This window comes from Erpetoichthys calabaricus, chromosome 9 (assembly GCF_900747795.2).
Source record: "Erpetoichthys calabaricus chromosome 9, fErpCal1.3, whole genome shotgun sequence".
Lineage (NCBI taxonomy): Eukaryota > Metazoa > Chordata > Cladistia > Polypteriformes > Polypteridae > Erpetoichthys > Erpetoichthys calabaricus.
In genome coordinates, this window is record NC_041402.2 from 42054489 (window position 1) to 42077106 (window position 22618).

At 37.8% G+C, this 22618-nt stretch overlaps 2 protein-coding genes across 2 annotated transcripts in view; both read right to left on the minus strand.

The window, feature by feature from the left end:
* Window positions 1–4300, minus strand: part of cetp (cholesteryl ester transfer protein, plasma) — a 58338-nt gene extending 54038 nt beyond the window's left edge. Inside the window, exon 1 of the mRNA XM_028809370.2 lies at window positions 4011–4300. Within this exon, the coding sequence (XP_028665203.1) occupies window positions 4011–4140 (130 nt within the window). The 5' untranslated portion in view covers window positions 4141–4300. The remainder of the gene's footprint in view (window positions 1–4010) is intronic.
* A 5972-nt stretch (window positions 4301–10272) lies between these two features.
* On the minus strand, window positions 10273–22287 carry herpud1 (homocysteine-inducible, endoplasmic reticulum stress-inducible, ubiquitin-like domain member 1). The gene is made up of 8 exons (XM_028809371.2): window positions 21904–22287; window positions 20969–21046; window positions 20809–20880; window positions 19737–19861; window positions 16316–16426; window positions 15752–16105; window positions 11419–11533; window positions 10273–11199 (listed from the first exon to the last, which is right to left on the minus strand). The coding sequence occupies exons 1-8, from the start codon at window positions 22060–22062 to the stop codon at window positions 11068–11070; spliced, it is 1146 nt and encodes a 381-aa protein (XP_028665204.2). The 5' UTR covers window positions 22063–22287; the 3' UTR covers window positions 10273–11067.
* Between the last annotated feature and the right edge of the window lie 331 nt (window positions 22288–22618).

Below are 22618 nucleotides of genomic sequence, written 5' to 3' on the forward strand. Positions count from 1 at the left end.
GCGATAGACCCTTGGCCTCTTCTTAGTATCCTTGCTTTGTATTTGATCTGTCATCAGGCGCGGGCAGAGACAGGCCCTTCCATACTGTTGCTTTGGAGACATGAGTGATGAGTGAAGGTTAAACACATCAAACAAGGCTAACAGACGTTTCCAGTATTAACTTATAATAATAATAATACATTTTATTTATATAGCACCTTTCCCATGCTCAAGGCACTTACAGAATATAATAAAGAACTACAACGTATACAGTATATAGCTTTGTACAAACCAGATAAATAAATAAAGAAGATTAAGACAGTGAATTCTGAAAAAAAAGAAACAGACAACATCATTGATGGTGTAGCACACACACACATACAGGTTACATTAGCATCTTGACAGAGAAGTAAACTGAGAGAAGGGTAATAAAGTCAAGTAGAGCTAAAAGCCTTCCTGAACAGATGAGTTTTGAGTTGTTTTTTAAAAGAATTCATGGAGTCAGCTGACCTGATTAATTCTGGTAGGTCATTCCAGAGTCTGGGCACTATACAGCTGAAGGCCCTGTCACCCATGGAGTGTAGATTAGTGAGGGGCACAACAAGATTGCCAGAACAACTTGTCCGCAAACATAAAATGAACCTTAGAGGTTAAAGTGCCTACCATGAACACTTTTTCTAAATAAACCAACTCAGTGATAAAAAATATTTAATAAACTAAGCTGTGATAACGGACCCTTTAATGAAGTTATTTTAAATCAGTTAACTAAATCCCTGAATGTTACACACTACACACATTTGTTAACTTTTCTACTACATTGTCACATACATCAAAACTAGAAACCAATTTTAGAAAGGATAGAAGTCGATTAACGGTCCAAAATATGTTCAACTTGAAGACCCTAGCTAACCAAAAATGCACCTCTTCTGCAGGAGACTAGGTCACTCTGAAAAAAGACACACAATGTTGTAAGAATGTAATTCCACATAGACAGTGACAAGCAGGTGGAAAATGAGCTGGAAATCCAAAAGCTGCAGGTTTTAACTAGGCTCCTCTACCTGGCAATATGAAGTCAATACGGGTTCTTCACTGATCATCAGATATTTGGAGGTTAATGCCTCACACAGAGCAGGCTGAGCAGTGGCGATGAGACACCAATAACTTAGCATTTCAATTGTGTCAAAATCACTATGCTCAGAGCATGGACAGTAGAAGCTAATTATATAGATTAATAATAATAATACATTTTATTAATACAGTAAATAAACTACAAGTTTTTAATTGCATTTTACAATATCCTATAATAAAAAGTCAGGACCAGCTAGGCTTCAGATGGCTCAATAAATTTCACAAAGGCCAATTCAGGTGAAGTAAAGGTTTCATCAATTACTGTACTGCTGCTAGTTGCTGGAGTGGCCGTCACACAATGTGAAGGAGGTGATTGTTGACTTCAGAAAGGCCCATGGTGTGTAGTGGAGGAAAGCAAGGCTACCTCCAAATTCACATTTTACAGAGACACAATCGAGAGTGTTCTGAAGAGCGGCATCACCGTTGGGATTGGGAACTGCAGGGTCTCTGACCATATGGTCCTACAACAGATAGTGCATACAGTAGAAAGATCATTGGGACCTCTCTACCCTCCGTTAAACACGTCTTCATCAAGCATTGTATCTGCAAAGCCTACAAGCATTGTAGACAACCGCTCCCCACCCCTCCTACAGTCTGTTCGTCCTATGTCTAATCTGGCGGAAAGTACTGTAGCATTCTGCCATGATCTGCAACAGCTTCTGCCCCTTGACTGTCCAGACTTTGAGCTAAGATCTGCTTCTTGTAGTTTATTTATATACAGCACAACTGCTACTACCATTTTCTTTGTTATTAGTTGTTGTCATTAATGTATTTATAACTATTTTAATGTATTACTATCTATTCAATTACCTAATATTTAATTATTTTTTTTAGTATAGTATAGTTCTTTATCTGTCCTGTGTTTATGTATATGTTGCACTGCCGTCTCAAGGAATGTTATTTTGTGCCACCTTATCCTGCAATATGATGTATGGATAATATGACAATAAAGCCATGTGACTTGACTGGACCTCTCTCTACAGTGCCCCCTAGTGGCTGCCTACCAGTAATGATAGCTAGCCGTTCATTTCTAGGACACAAACTGACCAGGTGTATTCTCACACATTAATGAATTAATTAAGTAATCTCTCACTGATTGTTTTATACCATGTGCGTGAGCATGTCCTACTTGAACTAACTTGCAGAGAACAAAGGGGACAGATTTTGAGGCTAGCCCTCGGCTTACTAGTTTGGTCTTTCCTTCTCCAGCTAGAGGAAGACCAACTGGTAGAGAAACATTGGACCTGTGTCTGGCCCGTCTCCTCCACTCTAATGGCTTTGTAAAATTAATGAGGATCCAAGAAAGCATCATTTATGACTTAACAGTTTGAATGGCTTGTCAGTTTGCCCAGCGTACTATTTCCTTTTCATGAAACTACCTGGCTTTACAACAATAAGCAGGGATTCCGCATTGTAATCTTTTTAGTTAGCCAATAAAAGGTGTCATTTTGCTTGGCTTTTCTCTACATGCCTTTGGAATGTTAAAACAAAACTGGAAGGCAAACAGAAAGGACAACGTCAGTAAAATCACATGATTGAAGATACATAAGATGGTGTGAAGATGAAAAACTAGAAAAGGAAAACAGTCTGAGGCAGTGGCCTTCTTCTTGCTCCTGCTTTGTTTTTAGTTTGAATTTGGTGGATTCATACCTGATGCCGCTCAGATTTTCCTTCTTTCTCTAGTGCCTATTTAGTTTTTATTATAGGGACCTAATAACTCGCACTGTAAAATCAAGTGTTTCTACTTACTCTACGTGGGTCATTACATGTAGTACAGAAACAGTGTGTCGACACACCAATCTCTCTCTGTAATTATTAACTGGAGATGTCTCTTGAAGCAAGTGAAGTCTATCTATCCTTCTGCCTATCTCCATACAGAGTTGAAAGGCCTGGGACTCTAACCCTACCGACTGAAGCCAGGGCCATGGAAGGGCACTCCTGTGAAAATGAAAACCATCTAAACGATCACTTTGTAAATGCAAGATAATGTTGTTACACTCACTGATCATGGTACTGGCCAACGACAACGTGTTGCATTTGATCAGGACATGTATGTGAGAATTTCATTGTACTCTCTACATGTGATAAAAATAACCCTATAAACCAATAAATGCCTCCTGCCATTGTCCGTGTGAAGTCTGCACTTTCTCCAGTTGTTCACACAAGTTTCACTTCCCCAAGCTAAATATGTGTAGTTTAGGCTGAATGGCAACTTTACATTAGACCCATATGAGTCCATGTGCCACACAATGGACAGGCACCATTCTCGTCTTGTGCCCATCACTGCTAGGACAGGCTCTGGCCCCCTATGGCACTGATTTGGGATATGTGGCTTGGACAGCAGATGACTTCAAGTATTTCAATTAACATAAAATCCTACTAACATTCACAAACTTGGCCTTACACATTTTGTGAGTTTGTCACTGACATCAGTAAATAAAGTATGGCAGCATCCTAGAGATCGAGTCAAGAACATACTCGGCCTGTGTGACGGCCTTCCAATTTTGAAGCATTTTTGCAATCTGAAGGCAGAAGTGCAAAATTCTGCCAGCAAGAGTAAACAGGCGCCTAATTTTGGGGGCCTTTTATTAAAAAGGAACAATGAAATCAGAGTGTCTCTTTCACATCCGCTATAAGCTAGCTTATGGTGATGCAGAGAGAAGTAATGTTCTGTAAAGATTTATATCTCAGAAAGCACTACTTTCATATCTCCTGTAAGAACACTGCTGCTATCATAGATACTTTATTTGTCCCCATGGGGAAATTAAAATATATGATCATTTTATAAAACATCAGCATATCCTTACCAGGAAAAGCAGCTTTTGAATACGAGATGTGATGAGATAATAAAACAAATCCAGAAGAGCCCACCCCCCGGTAAAGGCCTGTTTCAATGTACTTACACACCAACGCAGCTGGTCTTGTAATTCTGCAGACGATTCCAGTGGATTTGAAAGAATCTGTCGCGTCCGTCTCAGTGTCACAAGCAAGCAGCCCACACACGAGGGACAGCAATGTCAGGCAGAGTAACATTGTTGTCCAAGCCAGAATTCACCGTAGAGTCTTTCCCTGCAGCTCCTTCGCCAGATCTGATCAACAAGCTGCATGTGTAATGAGTATCTTTGCTTTGAACATTTCACTTGATAAAATAAGACAAAAAAAACAAAACAAACTAGGACATGGCTATCTTCCCCCGCTGATTTTCGAGCAAAGTTCACATTTCCCAATAGTAGAGAAGTTTGATTAACCCTTTCTTGGCTGCTATGCTTGTTAAACTCAGCAAAGTTAAAATTGTGAGATAAACCAAAATCCAAAGGTTCCATAAAAGCCCAAGGTTGGATTAAATAGCACAATTGTCAAGTAACATTATCAACACAGGAGGAGTTAAGCGGGGTATGTGGGGGAGTCTGATAACCCAACAGATACACTATGTTATTAAAATACATTTCCAACATGGGGTTGTATCTTTATCAAAAGTATTTATTTATGGCAACAGCTAATGTAAAAAAAAAAAAAGTTTAAATTTATTGGATAATTTTATTAATCCTACCTGAGCAGCTTTTTGTCATGTCACCTTTGAATGTTAATTTTGAAACAGAGAAGCACTCTGTATAGATTACAGACAGTTTAGTGTTTCAAATTTTACATGCAAGTGGTCACTTCAATTTTGTATTCAGTATTTTCCTCCTTTATATGTCAGACAGCTGCTCCTGTCAGCAAACAGATCATCAAGCAGCGATTTAAGCAGCCAGAGTCACATGTGTGTCTGTGTGCCCTCGTCTCCTGCGTGCCCGCACCTCTTTGTGATGTGTTGGCCTGTGCAAACCTCCACCACATGCCACACACACCACCGTGACAAAAATGTACCAAACAAAAAACAGTAACAAATTAAAATATTCCAAATTTCCATTCATCCATTTTCTTTACCGGTTCATCTTGAACAGGGAACTCAGTCTAACCCAGAAAGTATCAAGCACAAGGTAAGCACAATATCTGGGTGGGATGCCAACCCACCATAGGATGAACAGACAGACGGACACACACACACATCAGGGGCCACTTTAGCATAGCCAACCCACTTAACCTGCACATTGTAGGTGATATTTAGATTATTTTACTGTATATTACAATTTATGATCTGTGACTTGGAATGTGATGTAAATATGTAGCAGTACAGCTGGGAGTCTAAAAAATGACATTACTTTTATGGGTCATCTGGCCCCTCCAAGCCTAAACGTTAGGGGGATATAACAACACCAAAACCTGCACATGAACAATCAGAGTCATACAATATTTGTTTCCTTCATTTCTTTCACTTTCTCTCCCTCCTTTATCACCCCTCTTTTCTGGGGCAAAAGCCATCAACCCAGAGTTCTCCAAGCAGACACGCCAGCTGCCTCCAGGTGTACCACATTCTCTTCACATCTGCCTCCATGTCAAGCCTTCCAAGACTCTTGTGGTCAACCTCTTTTCCCCTTTCGCTGCTCCATGTAATGGTTTGTCTGGTGATGCTTGTGGAGAGTGTGGCCTCCATTGTGGCCGGAGTATCTCTTCTTTCACTGGATCTTGTCTTCTTCGATGCCAGTGGTATCAGGCCAACATATCTGGAGGATCCTTCTCAGGCAAGTATCGATAAAAGGAATGACCTTTAAGAGTTCTTGATAATGCTGCGGATTTTCTCTGGAACCCCATAGTGCTTCAGCATCTTCCAAAGGGTCTCCCTGTTCATGCTATCAAATGCCTTTCCATAATCAAAGAAAGTGACATAAAACAGTGAGTTCCACTCCAGAAACTGCTCTAAGATAATGAAAGATCTGTCCCTGTGGAAACCAACTCACTTATTTTTCCCAGATCTTCTTGAAGAGGGGGGGAGAGCATGGAAGTCAGCCTTAAGTGCCTGCCTCCCCCACGACACTGTCTGGCTTTGCAGATCTCTTCTTTTGTAGGCACTTGGCAGTCTATTGGCAAGTCACCATCAGCTGACAGGCTGTCAGGGCGTTAGTCTATTCGGCAGTTCCACATTTCTTACATTTAGTAACCCTGTAATGGCCTCACATATAAAAACAAGCCAGTAACTTTGCCTTTTAACCACCAAAGCTGGCCAACATGCTGACTAAAGCTAAGTAGAGCGACAAGTAAAGGCTTCTGAATTAGTCCCAGATCTTAAAGCAACATGATAATGCCAAATAATATTTAAGTGACTTGGAAAAGTTAAGTATCACCATAATCCAGCGAAGGCAAAAATGGCACTGCATGAAGTTTGCTTGTAGAAAGAAAAAAGGCTTTGTTTGTGAAATTAAAACCTCTGCTTTTCTTTAAATGGAAAAATAAAGACAACGATCAAGAAGAAATAAGAGTACAAATGAATTAAAATATTTTGCAAAGTAGAAAAACCAGACTACAATAACATAAAACACAACTAATTTTATACCATGTGATTAAAAAAAAAAAAAAAAAAAAACACATCCGTTCATTTCCGGATTTCTGCATTAATCCACAACTGTTTTCACTGAATGTTTTCAGGTCTTCAGCCAAAATGTAATACTAAATAAAGGGTGTCTGAATGGAGAAATAACACATTTAACTTGTATCATTAATTCAGTTTTGGAAAACGAATGTGCACTGTGTAAGAAAATAACTGCCCCCTTAGAGACTTTGACCAAACACTTCCTTCCAATCTTCACATCATTGTGGAGGAAAGTTGGCCCACACTTCTAGGCCTGGTTTAACTGAGAAACATCATTAGGATTTCAAGTATGACTGTCATTTTATTAATCTGCCACAGCATCTCTCCAGGTTTAGGTCTGGAATATAACAACTAGTCCAGTCCAACACTTTAATTGTGCTTCTCAGCCCTTCAGATGTGGACTTGCTGCATCATTGGCTTACTGTATGACACAACACTTCACTTTAGGATGGATGACCCAACATCCTTAGGACGTTTGTGATACAGAACAGATTGTGTGGTTCTTTCAGTTCTAAACAAGTCGTTCAGGTCACAAATTATCACTACAACATCATGTATCACAGTTATTATGATGTTTTACTGTTGAATGCTCTTTTTGATGTATTTTCCCAAAATACAGGGGCACCATCCAGCTGTTTCTTACAGACAGACAGACATTTATATTCATTTTAGTTAGCAGTGGTTTTTAACTTCATGCTCTGCAATGATGACATTTTTAATCTTTAAACATTGACCTTTAGTGAGTTAAGAAATGAAGTTTTTAATTTTTTTTTTTTTTTTTTTTTAAGATGTTTTATGACCATCACCACTCTGTCCCTGGGAGTCATTTGGAAAGCCATTACTGTTCAAAATGTTTTCCAATTGATAATGACGACATCTGCCACTGTGGTTCAAAGTCACAAAAAGTGAAAAGGGGTAAAGATTTTCCACAAAATCTTATCTGGATCCAAAGTAGTTCCAATGACACACAGACCACTCTCCGCAGAGCCCAGAAATGCAAAAACAGGAACATAGTCATTTTCTCATGTTAAAGATCACAAACACTTTAGACATTGTAATTGGGTTTAAGCATCATGGATTTAGGGGCATTTTCCAGCCCTCAAGGCTTTCCAAACATACTTGGCTTCTGGTGGCTAAGGTTCAGCACAAGTACAGTGACATTTCCCAACCAAGAATATGCTCTATAAAAAAAAAAAAAAAATGGATATCTCTCTCCCCCCCCCATTGGGCACTACTCTCAATTTAAAGAGAGCAAAACCTATTAATGGGGCTATAAACATTTTCATTTTACAAAGATGGTCCTAATTAAAATATAAAATAATCCAGAGTGTAGAGAAAGGTTTAATGATAGCAATATTTGCCAATTCAGGTATTATTAGTATTTATACATGGTCCCCCCATTTTCAGGGGCTCAAAAGTATTTGGACAAACTAAATCATAAATATCATTTTCAATATTTGGTTGAAAGTCCTTTACAGTCAGTGACTGCCTGAAGACAAAAACCCATGGCAATCTCCAAGTGCAGAGTTTCACACTAGTGATACTTTGCCAGACCTTTACTGTAGCAATCTTCAGTTGCTGAAAATTCAACACTTGGAATCAGTTCCAGACCTTTTTACTTGCATAATACTTAATGAAATAAAGTAGAACTTCTCGCACCTGGCTATGGAACAACTTGTTAGTCAAATATCCAAATACTTGAGTTCCTGGAAATTGGGGATGCTGTGTAGAAAAGTGGCTATCATTCCTAAACAGCACATATGGTACTTTTAGTAAACCCCTTAAAGCTGAAAGTCTACATAACAATCACATAAGGACAGCTTTATTTCAAATCCTCTGTGGTGGCATACAGAGCCAAAATTATGAAAATTGTGTCACTGTTCAAAAACCTACGGACCCGACTGTACCGACATACAGAGAATTGAATATATTATTTCAAACAGAAAAATCATAAAAGTAAATAAATGTAGTTATACAAATTTAAGAAGTTTCAGTAGTTTAGCACTGCATGTTACTTAACAAAGCTACTAAATATTGTTGTTGATGCGCTGTAGGAATAACATGTAGCTAGCAAAAACACTTCACCCTAGCTAAAGTGAAAGTAGACCAGGCTGAGGTGTTATACTGCTATGTTGAAACCACACAAATTGGCAGATTTTAAGCCAACGAAACTTGAACAGGCTTGGAAACTGAATCTCTGCAACAGTCATGATCAGAATTATATTCCACCACTGTCCAGGAAAACTGTCATTTACATTTTTTGCTAAACTTAAAAAAAAATTGTGTGGAAGCTAAAATGCCTCTGGTTAGAGATGGTAAGAGATTGTCAGAGATGGCAACTGCAGCACTAATGAGATGAACCATGCCCCGGGGGGTGAAAAGACAGCCCAGAAGAAGCCAGGCAATGAGGTGAAGTACACAGCTGGACTTTTACCAACATAAACATTTCCGTCAGTAACAAAAACATGCTGTTTTACAATATGCATGAAATGTCAACTCCCCCCCAACTTTATTACCGATGCTAGATAGCTACCCCTTTAGAAAAGGCATGTTTAATCACATGTTCTGTGGTAAAGTAATGCAAATCATAACAAAATGGTAACAAAATAACTATAAAAATACTGAATATTACCCTCTAATTGTACTTCTGAATCGGCATTCTGCACTTAACCCCCCCAGCCCCCCCCACACACAAAATCTATCACCATATTCATTTTCTTATAAAACTAAATTATCTTACTGTACATGGCCAGTACAACAGGCAATCTCAGATTTTGTTGATGGATATATATATATATAAAAAAAAAAAACAACCTACTGCTCTTATGGAGACAGTTCAAGTAATCACCAAGAGTTGATGCAAACAACATCTACAGGTGTCCCATATTTCAAGGTTAGATTAACTTCCATTGCTTCAGAAAAGCTGAAAGTTGTTAGCCTATTACTTGTTCTTTGGAAAATGCTTTTTTGTAAAAATACAAATTACTACAAACTGAAAAATAATGCAAGCTATTATTTTTCCCCTCTAGCAGTATACCACTTTGTTCCATTTCAGGCTATTCACTGGACTTAAACTACTTATGTTTCAATAAAAACAGTAAAAAAGGGAAGTTCTAAAACATTTGACTGGTGGTGTGTGTATGCATTTACATTCCCTTAAGACTACGTTTTGCATCAGTTACAGCAGGACCTTAACAGTATTAAAAGTCCACTTGGGACAGTACAGATGCAAAACTGACTACTGTACTAATGAGCTTTGTTTAAACTGAATCAATAGCTGCTGGGAGGGGAGCTGAATATTCTGCACTGCTTCACAAGCTGAATGGGTCATGTGGGTGGCCTGTGCCAAATAGATTGGTGCCTCCCAGACTGAGTAGTAATAATTTGAAACAAGATTTCATTTACTTCCAAGCAAAATAGTTATTTTAAAATATCAATGCAGACAAAACTTAAGTACATTAAAATGTCACTAAACAGGCCTTTAGACATTTACAAATGCATTTATAACCAAAGTAACATTTGTAAAGCTGCAGAATTTCTACCTGGTATTGTTCCCGTTTTCAGGCTAATTAATACTAACAGGGAAGGAGGCTGTTCCCTGTGAGCAAAGTCTATTAACCCCTGTAAAACAATAGTATTTTTTTTTATAGCAGTTCTCAGTTCCTGGTTAAAATTTTACAAAGTGAACAACAACTATATGACAGACAAATTCTGTACTTTATTTCACAAATAAACTTAAGTAGGCAAGAAATATCATGGAGGGTAATTTTTATCACTCATAACAACCTCCCCAAAAGTTACACGTAGTGTAAAAGTTTAAGAAATATCCCGAAAGGAATTAATTTTAACATATTGAATATAGTTACAAAATGCTTTTAACAATAGAACAAATTTGCTAACAGTGAAGATGCAATGCTATGTACAATTAACTGTATGTTTCCTAAAGGCTTAATTGCATTACTATGAACATGTTTTTTTTTTTTTTTTTTAAATGCATAATCAGAAAATTGATCACTACCAAGAACCTTTATTTTCATAATAGCATATAGAGATTAAAACTGAACTTTAATAAAGTGCCATTTAAACCCTAAACGCAGATCATTAGATAACTTTTTGGATAAAGTAATAACAAAGACAGTATCTGTGTTTGACTGTATCTGAACATTTTATACATACAGAATACAAATAAAGTGCTACTTAATGAAATCAAGTGAACTCACTTCACATTAAAATATACCTTAAGCCAGTATAATACCTTTGCTGCCTTAGCGACACATTCATCTCACTGAGGAGTCCATTTAGAAAATACACCTAAAGGCTAACAAAAACCACCAGACCAAATTCAGCAATGCCCTGCGACAATGAGAAGTCATTTAAATTGCTATTCATTTGCTGTAAAAAGCCAAACCAAACACAATTTCAATGGTCTTGAAAGTATATCCATCTAATACACAGGCACCTACAAAGGGCAGTTTTCGTCCAGTTAGCCATGATCAGTTTGCAATTGCTTGAGGGCCATCAGGTATCAGAGAAGAGAAGAAAGACTTAAAGAAAACAAATGCAGTGACCCAAACAGAATGCCTTTCAACTGTAGTTTCAGGAGCGGGAGAAACTGGTTCCTCCTCCTACAAAAAGTAAGGAATTCAGATTCATTAGAAGCAAAAGACAATTTGAGAATACTCAAGTATGTAGTAAAGGGGACATCCGATGCTTGGAATTTTAGAAAATTTTATAATACAAAATGACATGCCTACTTCCATCTTTTGTATTTATACTCCGTACTCACATCAACTTAGTATTTCAGGTTGTTATGCATAATGGATCAGCAGAAACAATGAACTTACCAAATCAGGATTCTGATTTTCCTGTGGTTGGGGAAGAACTTCATCCCCTTCATTTGGGTGAATGACATCTTGCTGCCCTGGTCTTTGTCCAATGGGAAACCAACGAGCAGTGTACCTATCAAAATAAAAACTTGAAACATTAGTATTGCTTTATAAATCTGACTGAAATTTAACTTGTCTAAAGACTCAAAAAATACCCAGACCAAGGATATTATTAAACTCCTGGAAGTGGATAAAAGTGGCTCCTAAAAAATGCCAGTGATTGAACTGCTCTTAGGCCATATTTTGTAGCTCTAAAAAGTGAGCTAGAAGCACTAAGACAACTTTGTGAAATTCCAGTTTTAAAGGTGCAGTACATTTCTGGTTGAAATACCCATTTTCTGACTGTTAGTAAATTATCAGTTTAAACCAACAACTAGTACAGCCAATTCTAAACTTGCATTATAGCCTTCAGAGCCAGCAGTGTGCCATGACAAAAATATCCCACAATGATCTATACTATGCGTGATGACGGACATTCTTAATCCATGCTATGCTGACTGCCAAACTAACATACAACATTTGATTTTTACGTCCAACGAAGAAACAAAATTGTAATTGTTTAAATTACAACCAATTATACATCTTGCTGACTATCAATGGCTTACAATACACTCATTTTTATATCAAAAAGTCTAAAATTTGAAAGTGATGGCTTGGCTTTATCTGTCACAACATCTAAAATACCATTTAAAACAGTAAGAGTTCATTGCAGCTTTATTTTCATCATCTTTGTATCCTCAAGAAGCACCTTTTCAGAACACATAGTAGAAAACAAAGCTAAATGAGACAGTAAAGGAAATAAGTTAAGGAACAAGGCAAAACACTTAAACTTATCTGCTGAAATTTCTCACTTTCTCACTGAAATCCAGAAATGTGCAACAGAGTCTGGTTCCTGTAAACATTTGCTAAAATTTGTCCTGATACCTCCTAAAGTTACACTGCACTATTGTCAAGTGAAAGTGCATCTGCAATAAACAGTTGCAAAAAAAAAAAAAAAAAAAAAAAAAAAAAACACACCACACCAAACTACTGATTAAATAAAACCTATTCACTTGCAAAGCTAACATACAGTCCCCTCCACATATACTGGCACCACTGGACACGTTCTGGATCACAGTCCTGCTGGAAAGATCCAACAATGAACCAGATTTAGTGTCTTGCAGAGTCAGCCACATTTAAATTTCAAATCTCCTCATATTTCATGCAGTACATGATTTCACAGACCATAAGATGCTTTTCAGGGCCTTTGGAGGTAGAATGGCCCCAGACCAAAGAACCACTATACTTGGCAGTGGGGACCAGGCTTTACTCAATATAACCATCCTTTTGACAACACTCAATGTGGGTTTGGTGTAAAAAGGCTCAATTTTCAATTTGTCTGACCATAGAACACAGTTTCTATCAAAGTTCCTGCAGCATTTAGCAAAAGTCAGGTGCTTATGCTTGTAGTTAAATGATGGGAAATACTTTTTTTCTAGCATGCCTTCCAAATAATCTTAAGGCACTGAGGTGGCATCTGATGGTAGTTAGTTTTGGCTACTTAGTGAAATCATTATGCTACTTTTTTGTATTTCTCCAGTAGTGATACTTGGGGGAATTTGTTTTTTTTTTTTTTTTTTTTTTTTTTTTTTTTTTAAATCTTACCATCCAGCTCATTGTGCATGGAGGCAAAATAAACGACTCTTCTTGCAGGTAAATTGGGAACAGTTCCAGTTGATCTGAACTTTTCAATTACAGCCCTAAAATGTGGATATGGGCATTTTCAGGCAACTAGTTACGATAATTAAAAGGTTATTTATTATCAACAGAGAGATTAAGGGTAATTCATCAAAAGGAGATTTTTTTTTTTTTTTTTTTAAACTACTTTTTTCTTATCTACATAAGGGGGCTAATAATTGTGAAGTGGACAGCATATTCTTTATGGACAACTAAACACTGCAACAAACCAAAGCGAAAAAGACATTCATTCATCTGTAAAAGTAGCTTAGACAACTTCAAAGGCAAACTCAATGGCAGTTTTACAGCAAGCTCAGCTGCAGTTGTGGCAGTTTTAATGTGATTATTGCTTTGACAGACATTGCTTAATTTCATCAAAAAGGACATCCTTTACTGAACCTCTTAAACTGCCCCTATGGTACTGCAGATGCAGGAAGTTTTGAGAACCATGGGGACTGCTATTTTTCCTATTCTAGATAGTCTCAACCGCACAAGCAGAGCATGAGGTTGCACAAAGCTATAGTTTTCCTCATATAACATATCTGCAATGGCATTACAATAAAGACCACACACCTGGCAGCCATTTATACTTATTTCTTTTTTCAGCACCTTTTGTTCCACAATGTATCCCAGAACTGTCTTCCAGCCTTTGGCAAACACAAGGTATTACAACACTGTTGAATGGTATGGAAGAGTTTTGCCAAGTTAATCACAGTAACGTTGTTCTGCAAAGAATCCAAAAATGTTTTTTTGCATTGCCACCAACACAATTTGAACACTAAAAAGCCACTCCCAGTTGCATGGTTTAGTAATTCAGATGAAGTCAACTGGACACCGCAGTATTGCAAAATGGTGTAATTTCTTGAAACTTTCTAGCTTTGCATGAACAAAATCATAAAACATTTGGTTCAAACAAACAAAAACATCACTGTGGCTATAAGAAAAATCTGCCAAAGTTTGTGAAAGTATTATACCACCTGCACTTCAGAACAGGTAATCCACCGGAAGCTATACATGTGTGGGACCGGCCAGTATTTGGATGGGAGACCAACTAGTAAAGACCTGGCTTGCTACTGAAAAGAGGCATTGGCAAGGACAACAAAGGGAGCTATATAGGGCAGTCCAGATCTAATTATGCAATTTTCATTATGCTATAACTTAAGTTTATTACCGTACATAGAGAATTCACAAAAAATTCTTTTTGTTGCCGATAGATGGCAGCACCTGCCCTGCATTGCAAAATGGTGGGGAAACAGTTGTCAGTTGAACAGCAATTCTTTTGTCTTGTATTATTTTGCTGCATTGCATTAAAAGTTTCATAATTAGATCTGGACCACTCTATACTGTGGTCTGTGTGTGGATCTCCATGCAGCGAAAGGGACACTGTGCTGGAAGAAAAAGAAAGGGAGGGGTGTTGAATGGTGTTGTCCTCCGGAAGAAACATAAAACTTAAGTCCGGCCTCTCTGTGATCGTGCAAGATTCCTTAGCATCTTTTGAAAAAGACTAGATTGTACCCCAATGTCCTGGCTAAAATGCCCATCACAGCCTTGTCCAGTCTAGCTCCCTAATTACCCCCGTCTCTAATTGGTAATCTTTCTCCACTAAACAGCCAATATGTGGTAAGTGCTCCGGTACAAAAGGACTACAGTCGCATCACCTAGATTGAGTATACTCGGTTACGGTCCTGGAGGTTCACAGTGGCTACAGGCTTGAACTCTCACCAGTTTCTTACTTAGAAACTGTTTATTGGAATATTTGTTTTCGCATTAGTATTAACACGATAGTTACAATTCAGAAACCTTAGACTTTTTGTTTTAGGTTTTAATTGGTGCCAGGTTTTTTTTTAGCCAATTATTAGTTAATAATGAGGTGCAAATGACAAGTGAACCACCATCTCTACAGTCAACATGCTTCCATTTACACCTGTTTACATGCATCAGGAAATATCTGTTAAAGAAACGTTTCGCAATAAATGAAAGAAATAAGACCAAAACATCTGGATCAAAATATCAGAAATATATATCTTTAAAAGAATGACATCACTAACAAGCCATATAAATTAAATACCAAGTTCCCTTTTCTGCTATACAACATATACAACTAGAATGATTATTTTGTGGATGCTTACGAAACAACATTAGCTACTTATGTCAGGAAATGGAATGGATTCTGAAATAAAATAGCTACCCTACAATCAGATAAAAGATAAAGTTAATTCCACAGTCTTGGCAACATTTGCTTTTCAGCTGCAGTTTAAGCAGCCAAAATTATAGAATTCTACCTATTGTATACTGTATTATTATACACATATCATAGAGCAAGTATAGCACCATTGTCAAAAAGGTAAGACATGAAGTTACCAAGATCACTGGCTCTCAACCACCAATTCTCTTAAATGGAAGCAAAAAACGTGTTACTGGCTGCATTATCTGTGTATCTTCTGGGACGGTCATGCAAGATTACACATTCAAGAAATTCCTGGGATTACCCAAGTTATCTACTAATCAATGCTCCAAAAAACTATTAAGCATTCACACAAACACAAAAAAATGAACATAAAAAAATGTAACTTACAAGTACATCACTAGGATGGCTCCCATCACCATTACAAAGCGACTCAGAGTGGAGTAGAAATACAAAATGCTGAGAAAAACTGAAAATCGTGCTACTGTATAAAGCCAGTCTAGCCAATCCCTGTTTACATCTTCTTCATCATCCATCATAGGACCTCCTTGGGCATTCATGCGCAAATTAGGATTGGCCACTGGGTTGACAGGTACAGGTTGTGGGTTGTTCTGATTGAGAGGGATGTCATTAACAGGAGGCTGATCAGCCAGTACTGGAGGAGCAGGAGGGATGACAGGGAGGGACTGAACAATAGGTGTTGATGTGGTGGAAGCAGCTGCAGCGGCTGCTAAGGCCGCGTGACTAAAAAAAAAAAAAAAAAAAAAAAAACAGAAAGGAACATGATAGATAAGACAACATGCTATGGAATAAAAGAAGCTTACATTAAAAAGGTTAAATCAGTATAAGCAAACAAATTGGAATATAAAGAAAAAACTACAGGTTGGGTTTTTAAAAAAAAGCTTTGTTTTTGAAATATGGGTATTTATAAAGTGCATGCTGTCGAATACTTACTAGTGCATGTAATACTGCCTTGCATACATTTGTTGAAGCCATACAAGTTGTTGTGGAGTATACATGTTGAAAGCTGGAAATCCTGCATGAGGAGAGTCAGTTCCTACAGACCTTAAACAAAAACACAAACACAAAAGCAAGTTCATTGGAAACAGAATTTGGAAAGAAAACATAACTCAAACAGTAGGGATACTAAGGCATGATGTCATCTCACCCATTAGACAACCAATGACAGGATGTTAATGCAAATTTTTTACTATGCATAGAGAAGGGATGGATAAGTGTAATCACCTCACCTACAGTAGTAATTCATTAGCCCCATATATGAAAGGTATTTGAAGGTAGCAAGTCAATAACTTTTCTACTAGCAACTAGTAAACCATAGTACTCTGTTATATGTCCATTACTTTACTCCCCCACACCACAAATAAAATTAGCTTTTTTAGGATTTGTTCTGTACAAATCTGCAGCAATATTGAAGCAGACTGAATTTATCAAATCAAAGTGAATTTTCAAAAGCAGGCATACTGCAGTCAGTTTTTCTGTGGTGTTTGTTTACTTTAGTGCAGTGCTTTTTTTAACCCACTCCTCTTTACATCGAATGGCTGCCTAAAATATCCTCACCTCGTGCAAGATGCACAAAACACAATGTGAATTTTGGAACCAAAGGTGAAAACACCTTGTAAATAGTCATGTGTTGTGATTAAATCTGCTAGGACAGCTCGAGCTGCTGATGAGTGGCAAGAAAATTTGGCAACTACACCTGTTAAATGCGATGTGCCTTTCATGTAAAACCAGTGAGTTGTTCTGAGGTAATACAACTGTACTTGTCCCCAAAAACATTCTAAATGCCTTTCATAATAATAATAATATATTTTTTATATATATAGATATATACACACACTAGCCATGTGCGCCCAACTACGTTGCGCATGTTAAAGTCTGTGAAGGGCTCCCTGTTTAAACGCGGCTGCTAGTCGTGAACTGGGCCCTTCGTTGCACAGCATTATGATTTTTTATAAAGGAAACAAAATTACAAAACAAAACCCTTGGACATTGATTCGATAGGAACGGCCTACTCGGAATCACTGTCTGAATAGTAATTATGTGGTGGTGGAGGAGCATTTCTGCATCTATCCGTTCACAGTCCGTTTCGTTTTCATGACGCTGTCGTTTCCTCTCACAATCTCTTCTCAACCTTTGTCCAATCTCGCAGGTTGCTTTGTGGCAATCCAAAGAGTAAGGAAGAACCAATGCTTCTTTCTTGAACTCCAAACGCCGACTGATGGAAAATCACAGAAGTGTGCCCGACTTATATACTCTGACTGCCGACTCCAAGAAGTGGGTGAACATTCGATTTGGACGAAGTGCTGCCAACAATGGTCGATAGAAACACAAAAAACCACAGTCTCGACAACGAAGCAGGTGTCGACGCCAGCCCTAAACACAAAGCACGGTATCGACGCCAGATCTAAACACAAAGAGTGCTATTGACAGTGTTTGGTTGTTACTTTTGTTTACAAGGTGTTGTGTATTCAGCCAGTACAAACAGCACGTAGTCTCCTTTAGTTCAATCCTCTTTAATCACCACACTCCAACCTCATCCAACGATCCTCCCCCTCATTTCCTCTCCTCCTCCATCACTACTGCCCTCTACTGAACACACCAGGAACACCACACAAGGCAGTGAATTCGCGGACAAAAAGATCAAGATCCAAATGAAGAGATTAAATATATAATATATATATATATAAAATATATCTATATATCTCTATATCTATATCTCTCTATATATATATATTATTAATATATATATATATATATATATATATATATATATAAATAAAATCCCTATGTGCGTCCAGGTGTCCATGTGTGGGTGTCTTCTGATGAAGTGCGCATGCGCGGGGCACGGTGAGTGCGCGATATTACTGTCAGAGAAAATTAGAGGCATTTTACGGAAATACAAACCAGTATTACTGCGAGAGAAAATTAAAAGGTACACAATACAGTGACGCATATTACAGCCACATACAAGCCAGTATTACTGTCAGAGGAGATTAAAGGCATATTACCGACACGCACGCCCGTATTACCACCAGAGAAAATTAAAGGTATATTATGGACGTACAAGCCAGCGGACGTACAAGACGGTATCCTTCAATAAGGGCGCGCCAAGCTCAATTGAGGTCGCCCTTTTGAAGCTCGCCTTTTTGTGCGTGCCCTTATTGAATAGGGCCATACAAGACAGTATTACTGTCACAGAAACTTAGACACACAATACACGGCGGCAGCCCACAAAGAATGGTCAGCTCAGCAAGTAAACATCAACAAAAGAAAGGCTGAAAGAAAGAAAAATATGACCAACAAAAAGAATGAGGTCAAAGTCCCTTGCCATTTCATATAGACTGTTCCTACTAATGTTTATGCACTACTGTTCTAGCGCCCGTTATTGTAACGGGCTAAATGACTAGTGTATATAGTGGTCACCTAACAGAATATCAAAACAATTTAGAATGCCTTATTTCTGGACATGTCCTTCACAAATGGGATTTAATATAAAATTTGTATATATAAATTTTTTGTTGTAAAGAGATGTTCTTTGCATTTACTGGAACAAAATGTTTAATTTAAAAATGAGTGCCTTCTCTCTAAGATATCTCCATATCAACCCAGAACAGCAACCAATGCCCACTAATAATAACACATTTATGGGAAGGCGTGGTTAATGACAGATTTATTCTGCAGCTAATATGCTTAGATTATATACAAGTAATGTATCCTTTGAAGAAGTTGGTTGGGGCATGGAACAAACAAAAAGCACATGGAACCAGACAGATTACTAGTACAATGTCCTCGGACCAACAAAAATCAGCACAATACAATGAGCTGAAGGCTGCTATTCTGCACAAGGCCAAGTTCACTTTGCTGCATACATCACCCCCAAATTTTTTTTTTTCATTATAAATAAACCACTGGTGCTGCTGCAAGTTTAACAAGAAATCTCACTAGGCTGAGTGATAAAAAGTAGATCAGTATACTGACCTTCAGTTTTAGGAGTTAATGTGTTGACATTTAGATCACACAGCTTCCCAGAAGAACCAGGTCCTTACAGCTATTCTAAGACCTCTTTGAGGCACACATGCCATTTTAAATGCTGCTTTTTGCTATGAACCATAAAATATGCCAATGCACAGATTCCTTTCACAATGATGGGGAATCATTTTGTGTCAAGTAAAATATATCATTAATAAGGACTTTTACAATACTCATTTATTTGTCAATGCTACACAATAAAGAAAAACTCAAGATTCATCAGAGCTTTAAAATCTACTACAGGAAAACAAATTTCAACATACATTATTAATAATAGGTCTATTTTAGATGTCTCTTTAAAGGGAGGCAGGGAGAGAATACTCACTGTGTAGGACCCAATCCAGTTTGTACTGTCCCTCGTTGTCTAAGGCCGTCATTGCTTACAGAGGAAGGAGGAGCTCCAGAATCCAGATTATTAGAATGTCTTTTTAAATCTTTTTTTATTTCAGGCTATTAAGAAAAAAAGGCATGTAAAAAAAAAAAAAAAAAAGTCAGAAAATTCCAATGGCATATGCATGGACTCCAAGAAATTAACTAAAACAATGGTGTAAAAGCAATTAACAACACATTTGAGAATAACTGTAAATTAAGATTTGACATGTACAAACACAAAATGCATAAATATTTCTGTGTCTCTTTGTGAGCATTTACAAAGGAAATGGCTACTGTACCAAAAACACATGAAATACACTTATTACTAACACTTAAAATGATTAAAACTCATCCAAAACATTTCTGAAAAATATCCAGAAAACAAATAAGCAAAAACAAAAATGAGCTTCGTCTATGTATGTGGTTTAAACAATATATCTTTAAATCACTGGGCATACAGCAGAACTAATGCTAGACAGACAGAACACTACTGCATCAGAGGACATGTTCAGTTCTTCACACAAATAGCAAGCCAATCTAGACACCCAACTAATTCAACATGTGTATCTTTGGAAACATGGATTCAGCTTCCTGAAAACTAATGCAAGAAACACGGATACAAACAAATAACTTCAGGTAATACTAATAAACAGCAATGTTGGCCAATATGCTATCCAACAAAATACAATTAACTCATCTGTAATCAGGCATGCCAAACTGAAAATACAGCATTTAAATAACTGTCACTGCCTCAAGCATCTTTTTTGAAATCATGCAAATTCATAAGGAGGAGCAACCATAAAAAGATAACAGGTCAGTGTGCCATTTTTACATTCACAGTTATAGGTTTCCTGAACCCTATCACCCACAGCATTTTTGACATTTACTAATAAAAACAGGGTAGGATCTCAAGGAGCCAAAGAAACATTTAATTAGTACAAAAGTATTACAACATTAATAATATGATTGTATTGAGCTCTTGATAAGTTGGTGTAATAAACAAATATCCAAAAAAGTGGTTTTACCTGAGTTTGCAGATGGCTTCCACTATGAGATCTGAAACTGCAAACCAAGTGGAGTGTGGGTTTTGTGTCAAACTGGAGAGAAGCAAACAAAGACATTATTTACATAAGACACACACTTTAAAAGAAATAAAAAAAGTGTGTGCGTGTGAACACGGCTTACCTCCCAAAACACATTTTTCATTGTAAGATGATCAGGCAGCAATTTTCCAGAATATATTAATCTTTGATCTTTTACTGGCTGAAAAACACATTCAACAAAATAAAAATTAAATTTACTATATAACATTACCAAAGCTGATCTGTATAGGTTGAACAAGTATGCATCCAGTGGGGTATATAAAAAGCTGGCAAATCTACCTGATCATTTCATTTTCAAAACTTGGTTGCTCACAATGAGAAAACGCAAAGGGCCCTGGTATGCGTTTTAGTTACAACAGTCCGTCTATCTTTATTTAGGTCTTTAAAACACAAGCGACTCTACACAAGTATACATAAGCCTAGATTTTAAAAAAATCTGCTACAAGCAGCAACATTTTAACACCACAAACTTTCAGTTTTACTTGATCACTGAGAAAAATTACGTATCCCCCATTTCTGGTTATTTCTTCATCGGTTAGAAGATCCTCCCAGGAAGAAAAACGAACACGTACAAACAGAATTCAAGAACACATCATTGAAGCTTGGAAACTACCGTAACCATTGCTCCACTATAATGAATAGTACTATTTTTTTTTTTTTTTTTTAATAAACGCTAAACTATTAGGGGCCCTGTAGTACACTAGCACACTGACTGATAGTGGTCCCCGTCTTGAACTGCTTAGATTACTTAGACTACTACTGAAATTGGCTCCGGATACTGGCGACCCGGGATTGATAATGCGGGTTACAGCATGTTATGTTACACATTCAGGAATACTCAACAACATCATATAAGGCCGTGAACGATCAGGCACTACTCGCTTGGTGCAACAGGTTTGTAAACATAACTTACTGTCCTTCTTCTGAGCCAATATACAGCATTTTAGAACATGTCCTAATATTTACAGCTAACGAAAGGTAAGAAAAACGAGCCTAAAAGCGATAGCGGTCTCTTACCGGGTGGCTAGGATACACTTGTGTGAGGTGGCTCTTCAGCTGCAGAACTGTCCAGGACAGCTGCACGTCCTCCACAGTCTGATCCTCGAAGCTCTGGTTCGGGCTTTTTATGACGACAGTTAAAGTCTTCGGCTCATCCGAGTTTGTTGACGCGTCCATGTTTATTGGGTCGTCAAACTTAAAATTTAACACGTAAAAATATAGACGTGGCCTGTTAACAAATAGTCTATGCGTTTACACCAAACAACGTAACCACTCCGTTTTAGCTGTATTTTCTTGAAAGTTGGCGAGGAACGCCCGGGGAAGTTTCCTTATGTGTTTCCAAACACTGTGTGGCCGCCGCTGATTGGATGATTCCACCGCGCGGCCCGACGTGGAAGTTCTAGACGCCTGATGGCGCGCCAAGAGACGCTCGTCGGCCCACCCACTTAGGCTCCCGGCGGCGCGCACGTTAGATTTTCAGTCTGACGCAACATTGCGTTATTGGCGCCTGGCCGCAGCACCTGCTTCATGATGTGTCAAAGCAGAAGTGCGCATTAAGTGGCAGTTGTATAGGCTTCCATTTTATGAGCTGGATTTTTTTTACTCGGAAGGGTGTGTGGAGGGAGAAACGGTTCCAAGGCGCAAGGCAGATCAAATTTCAAGTTAAGCAAAAAAAAAAAAAAAAAATACAATGCAGTTTAAAAAGTGTCGTAAAAAGACAAGTTTTCGTGAC

Coding starts and splice junctions, on each gene's coding strand:
- herpud1 (XM_028809371.2), bottom strand. CDS start 22,062: ATGGACGCGTCAACAAACTCGGATGAGCCGAAGACTTTAACTGTCGTC. Junction 16,106..16,315: donor AGGCAGTATTACATGCACTA/GTAAGTATTCGA, acceptor TTTTTTTTTTAG/TCACGCGGCCTTAGCAGCCG. Junction 11,200..11,418: donor AAAATCAGAATCCTGATTTG/GTAAGTTCATTG, acceptor TACTTTTTGTAG/GAGGAGGAACCAGTTTCTCC.